Raw genomic sequence first — 6,548 nt, forward strand, 5'->3', positions numbered from 1 at the left:
AGATTCCAATTAGAAAAATTGGAATAAGATCACCATTGCTCATGACTCAATCCTCCAACGCTCTTTGTTACCTTTCTCAAATTAGACTAAATAAATTGTCCCTCCCCCCCTCCCTCCCTCCCTGTTAGGCATGAAAGTTATCTGCAGAATGTGCGCGAAGAGGTTGCAATTTACAGATAGGTTGATTTGCATGCTGATGTCTCCGTAAAGACTCCGGCTTAAAGAGAAAACGACTCTGTTTGTGTCTGCATTTTTTTTTGGGAAGTATCAGTTATATTAACTCAGCTATAAAATACATCATCAAGCACTAGAAATGAGTGTATCAGGCACAATGGAACAAACTTTAAATTGTAAATATAATCAACTTAAAAAACGAAATTTCTTAAAATAATACTGAACATCTGATTTAAACCACAGAGAAATCAGATCCCACCTCAGAGATAATGAATTTTTTTCCGCCAAAATGTGAAAAGAGAAGGTCAGAACCAAGCAAGGAGAATGTGAAATTGAGATGCAAAACACAGGGTAATTTAAGGATTAAGGAGTAATTTCTAGGAAACCACCAGTGTAGATAAACACATGGTATAAGCTTGTAAGGATATGACCTCAACGCATAGACATTTTCTTCTGAAGAGAGCTTGTGATCAATTGTTCACGTTTCGGACATCCAGCTATCAAATTGAACTGTATATCATATCTTGCATTTGCAACATAGTTAAAGATAAGTACAGGAGTAAATAAAGCCTTTTTTTCCAACCAATGTCGTTCAAGTGTGGTCGACTTAAGAGCTAGTGTTATACTCTTTGCAAACATTTGAACAATCCTCTTGTGTATACAACAGGGAAATTTACATCACAAATTACCAAATCTACATTGTTAACAAGAACACGACTTACTAATTACAGAGACAATGAGACACTGATCTTTCAATGCTTATCCGTTCCCATTATCAACTCCCTGAATTCTTCATCAGTACTCTTGAGCATCACTGACAGCGGAACTTCCACTCCCCTTTCAACACACTCCATGTTTCTAGGTTTGATCCTCTTCTCCAAACTAAACGCAAAGTACTGAGGAAACATCTTCAAGCCCTCCAAGCTACCTCCCATCTCACCCACAAAATACTCAAACTTGGGCTTAAAATTATTCTCCACACTAAAAGTAAACAACCCTGGACACCTCAAAATCATTCCCACAACTTCACTTCTCGAAAACCCCAAGCCCATCAAATAATCCAGCTTAGGAATCAGCGTCTGCTCGACGCTAGACACCAGCAAGATCGCATCTTGATAGGCCAATGCCTTTAAGTCCTTAAACCCAAGTCTCTTAAGATAAAACAAAGCAGGCTTGAGCTGGTCTCTCACACTTGACACAAGCAATCTAGGACACTTGTTGATGACTTTTCGATAATCATGTTCCGGGACTTTAAGGTCAAGGTAGAGGAAGTTAAAGACAGGGTTCAAGTCAGTTTTGATGTCAGAAGTGAGAATCTTGGGGCACATTCCAAAGATTCTTGCTAAGTCCTTTTGGTGAATGCCTTTGGATTGAAGAAAAGTGATTATGGCTTGGATGGAATGGAGAGAAGCTCTGTGGAGAGAAGGGTTTAGGGAGAGTGCTTTGCCTGAGTCAACTCCCATGATTTCGAGGCAGAGGATTTTTTCTTTGAATTGGTGGGAGAGGTTGGTGTGTGTGGTGGAGTAGAGGGTGTTTTTGTGGAGGGATTTGGGTTTTGGAGGGGAGAGGTTTTGAGGTTCTTGGGATAAGAGTGATGGTGATGGTTTGTAGGAAGAGAAGCAGAGTGAAGATTGCAGTGCTGCTGGTGGTGGTGGCATGGTTTGTGAGTGTGTGTGAAGCTGGGAATTGAGTTTGTTTTTAGATATGTTTATGTAGAGTAGTTTGTAGTGTGGTGATATACAACATGGCGATTTTCCTGAATGTTATTGGCTCGTTTTGATATCAATCTGGATTGGGTGACATGTGGACCCATATTGAGAGGGAGTTTGATCGGTGATGGCTCATTTGTATTACAAAGCTCTTTACGTTTTGGTATTTTTGACATCTATTGAGATTTTCATAATATATAGTTTTATAATATTTTTTTATTTATTCTTCAATAAAGATTTGATATTTCAATTTTTATTAAAAATGTAAATTTAAAAAAATTACAAAATTATATTTTATTATTAAAGAAAATTAGAATAACATTATGGAACTATACTTCATGAGAATATCAAAATACATGTAAATAATTAACGTAAACAACGGACAGAAAGAGCGATAATCTGGTTAACGAAAATTAGAATGTTACGTAAACGAAAATCTGAATGTCAAATGCAAATGCATAATAAGAATTTAATGTTTAAATTATTTTTAACCGGCATCTCCAACCACGAAAAATCTTTAGCTAAAATTTAAATTGACACACCAAAAATAAAAAATATAATTAATCTCTTAAAAAAAATTACATTCTAACCATACCCACCGGCCACCCCTTATCTATAGTTTTAGCCAACTACTTATGAATGACTATATCTATTGAACCTCTACGGACCTGTAAAAAATCTGAAGAAAGATTATACATGATTTTATTACCATATTTAATTGATATATTCTATTTATAACAATATAAATATTAATAACATACTATTTTTAAGTTATAACCAACCAATATAGTCAGTACCACTAAGAGCATCTTCAACCGGTGAAAACCCTTAGCTAAATGGTGAGTTCGCATGCTAAAAATAAAAAAAAGTTTAGCCAACAGCTCGAAAAACTCAACTCCAACTATATCCAGCTGTTTATAATTTTAGTCAACCTCCTATGGATGGCTAAATTTGTCGAAACTCTACAGGTCTGTAAGAAATCTGTAGAAAGATTGCACATCATTTATTACCATATTGAACTGATATATTCTATTTTAACAATTTAAAATAATAATAACATACTATTTTTAAATTATAGTCAACTAATATAGTCAATACCATTGAAGCAAAATGTCTTACAGGTTGAGCAAATTTTACATAATGTCTTACAGGTCCTATTTAGCCAACGATTATAGTCAACGCCTTTGGAGATGCTCTAAAGTATAATGTCTTAGTTCAACAAATTTTACATAATGTCTAACAGGTCAATTTAGCCGACGATTATAGTCAATCTCATCGGAGATACTCGTAAGATACTTTTTTCATATCTCTCATTTTCATTCTTGCTTACCATTCAAATGTCTTTTAGATTTTCCTTTTTCTGCTTTTAATTTCTCTTTTGCAAATGTTTTTGCATTTTTTCCAAAAGAAAAAAGTATTTTTGCCAAAAAACAAATAAATTTTTTGCAAAAAATTGAAATTCTAAACACATAATTAACTAATATATTTTTGTAATATTTTCATAATACTGAAATTATATCTGTTAAGAGAGATTTATCATTTAAATCATGAATATTCATCTTAAGAATATAACTATAATAAAACTTGTGTTCGTATAATCTAAAGTATTAGGCGTCCACCCTGAGTCCCTGACCCAACAAGTAGCTCACTGATCACGCATACATTGGAAGAATGATTAAATGGAAATCACTACTTTAAGAAAAAAAGGAACGCAATTTAAAGAAAGAAATAAACAAATAGCATTCACTGGAGACACGCAAGGGATATAAACAGAAGTTGCTTGATGGCTTCAGGTGATATTGTTACGTATGTATATACGTATACATGTAATGTTTAGACCATATATATAGTGGACCGGACAGCAGACAAACAATAACATAAACATACACAAATTATAATACACACACACAACATTATAGTACAACAATCAGATGGCTGGGAAACAAGAAAGTGGTGCTGGGAAAAGAGTGGTGGTTATAGGCGGCGGAGTGGCTGGCTCTCTCCTTGCAAAGTCTCTTCAATTCATCTCCGACCTCACTCTCATTGATCCGTAAGCTCTCACACTAGTTCATATGCATTTTTTTTTCTAAAATGTACCTCGTAGGATAGAATGCTACACAATATACTTGCTTGTAGTTACGGAACTAGAAATTGAAATAATTCGGGGCCGAAATTCAAACAATAATTTTTGATTGACAATTTGAATTTTAAGGAAAAATATGACTGAAATAAGAAAAAATTATTGATTTTTTCCTGAGACGAGACTTTAGCCTGGGTTAGCTTGGCCCGAGTAAGTAGAAAGTCATGACATGTATTTGAAAGATTTAGAGCATTGTTAATTATTTTTGTTAACTCTTTTTGTGTCAATGCAGGAAAGAATATTTCGAGATTCCATGGGCAGATTTGAGAGCAATGGTAGAGCCATCATTTGCTGAGAGATCAGTCATACACCACAAAGCTTACCTCACCAATGGCAACATTGTTACATCCACAGCCATCAATGTCACCGAAAACCAAGTCATGACGGCTGATGGAAGATCCATCCCCTATGACTATCTTGTCATAGCTTCTGGTCACAAGGAACCGTACCCGGAAGCAAGAGCCGAGAGGCTCAAACAGTTTCAGTCAGGTACCAACTCATATGCGATGAAGGGTTTTACTTGATCAGAATTCAGCACAAATTAGGCGTATATCAACTGATTTTTCCTAATCATATTTCATTGCAGATAATGAAAAAATAAAATCTTCCCAGTCCATATTGATTGTTGGTGGAGGGCCTACTGGTGTTGAACTAGCTGGGGAAATTGCGGTTGATTTCCCTGAGAAGAAGGTTACGCTGGTGCATAATGGACCCAGGTTGCTGGAAATGCTTGGACCCAAAGCGGCCAAGAAGACTCTAGATTGGTTGACATCGAAAAAAGTGGATGTGAAGTTCAATCAGAAAGTCCACTTGAGTCATATTGCTGAAGGAAGCAAAGAATATGCAACTTCATCTGGAGAAACCATCATAGCAGATTGCCATTTCTTGTGCATTGGCAAACCACTGGCCTCAGAATGGCTAAAAGAGACGGTATTGAGGGACAGCTTAGATGAATCAGGGAGATTAATGGTGGATGCGAACCTCAGATTAAAGGGCTGCAAGAATATCTTTGCAATTGGCGATATTACAGATCTTAAGGTAATTTTACACACGAATGTGGTCTATTAATCCTATCTCGGTAACTCTGTTCCAGACCACATTTTTCTTTCTCAACTTCCAAAATAATTGCGATTACATATGTTAAATGTCAGATTAATAATTTCCAACAGAATTATCAATATTAAATCTATGTGCATCCATGCATAATTTAGTTGAGTTCTCTACGAGGTTTGATTGACTATGTTGCCAGAAAGTAATTTTGTTAATTTTAAATGGAAGGTACAAAGATTTGTATTGAACTTGATCTTGTTAGTTGCATGTTGTTGTCGCCTCAAATTTTCATTTGAATGTAGGAAATGAAACAAGGGTACCTGGCACAAAAACATTCTGCAGTTGTGGCGAAGAACATCAAGATGTTAATGTCAGGAAGAAATGAAGATAAAATGTCAACTTATGTGCCAACTTCAAAGGCTATTGCAATTGTTACACTAGGGAGGGCTAATGCAGTGGCTGAGTTTCCATTTCTTACACTCAGCGGATTTTTCCCGGCATTGATCAAGTCCAAAGATTTGTTCGTGGGGAAGACAAGGAAGCTTATGGGTCTGCACTAAGTTCCCAATGTGTCTAAGAAACATTTTCTGTCCCAGTGTGCTCTTACCAGATGTACTTTCCATTTCACTTTAAGTTATCCTTTTTCATTTGAGTTTGTATTTTCCGGATATCCTTTTCCATGTTATTTCATTTGAATCAAAAATCTGTTGGCAAACATCTTAATATTAACATTGACAGTGAGTGTTTATCAAATTCAGTTCGACATTGCTAATATTTTTGTGGAATAAGACTTTAGTTTGACAAAAACTTTTGGTATATACGGGAAAATATTTGTCTAAAAATACAGGTATTACCTGACAAAAAAAATGCAGATATTTAAACAATCACAAGATAGTAGAATGTTTAGTCCATAATAATGCCTGGAGGTCAAGAAACAAATATTTAGTCTTGAAGTCCTCTTGGACAATCTGTGCTAACTTGATCTTGGGCCAGGATGCAAAATTAGCTCTGAGAGGTTCATCCACCCCTGCAACACTAATGAATACAATACTCTCTCTTCTTAGATATGATCTGTTCTCGACTAACTGAATCATTAGTAGCTGAATGAATAGTAGACTAGGGAGCATCTTTGTTTCTTTGCAGACTTATTTGTTTCTCAACACAGATATTTGACATTCTCAAAGAATTCAATATGCAGTCCTCTACTCCAATGAAAATTCCGGTTGACACACATCTCTGATTCGCAAAGGAAATAGGAAATTCACTGACTGATCTTAACCCGTATCAACATCTATTAGGCAAACTTATATACCTAACCGTCACCAGGCCTGACATTGTTTCTATAGCGCAAATTTTACCCAATTTATGCATCATCTGTCATGATCATATGCGGGCAGCTTTACATGTGCTCAGGTACTTGTTAGGCCCATCCGCACAAGGGATTCTATTGGCTTCGGACTCAGAAACTCAGTTAC

The 6,548-nt window shown here is 35.8% G+C and overlaps 2 protein-coding genes across 2 annotated transcripts; one reads left to right on the top strand and one right to left on the bottom strand.

Annotated features, from left to right (window-relative positions):
* Positions 1-666: 666 nt before the first annotated feature.
* LOC108197439 (transcription termination factor MTEF1, chloroplastic) lies at positions 667-1,881 on the bottom strand. The gene has a single exon (XM_017365060.2). The coding sequence runs from the start codon at positions 1,830-1,832 to the stop codon at positions 927-929; it is 906 nt and encodes a 301-aa protein (XP_017220549.1). The 5' UTR covers positions 1,833-1,881; the 3' UTR covers positions 667-926.
* A 1,863-nt stretch (positions 1,882-3,744) lies between these two features.
* Positions 3,745-5,802, top strand: LOC108198731 (uncharacterized). The gene is made up of 4 exons (XM_017366508.2): positions 3,745-3,933; positions 4,256-4,512; positions 4,610-5,061; positions 5,376-5,802. The coding sequence occupies exons 1-4, from the start codon at positions 3,815-3,817 to the stop codon at positions 5,631-5,633; spliced, it is 1,086 nt and encodes a 361-aa protein (XP_017221997.1). The 5' UTR covers positions 3,745-3,814; the 3' UTR covers positions 5,634-5,802.
* The last annotated feature ends 746 nt before the right edge of the window (positions 5,803-6,548 follow it).

Source organism: Daucus carota, chromosome 8 (genome assembly GCF_001625215.2).
Source record: "Daucus carota subsp. sativus chromosome 8, DH1 v3.0, whole genome shotgun sequence".
In the NCBI taxonomy this organism is placed as follows: domain Eukaryota; kingdom Viridiplantae; phylum Streptophyta; class Magnoliopsida; order Apiales; family Apiaceae; genus Daucus; species Daucus carota.

Coding starts and splice junctions, on each gene's coding strand:
- LOC108198731 (XM_017366508.2), top strand. CDS start 3,815: ATGGCTGGGAAACAAGAAAGTGGTGCTGGGAAAAGAGTGGTGGTTATA. Junction 3,934..4,255: donor GACCTCACTCTCATTGATCC/GTAAGCTCTCAC, acceptor GTGTCAATGCAG/GAAAGAATATTTCGAGATTC. Junction 4,513..4,609: donor GCTCAAACAGTTTCAGTCAG/GTACCAACTCAT, acceptor ATTTCATTGCAG/ATAATGAAAAAATAAAATCT.
- LOC108197439 (XM_017365060.2), bottom strand. CDS start 1,832: ATGCCACCACCACCAGCAGCACTGCAATCTTCACTCTGCTTCTCTTCC.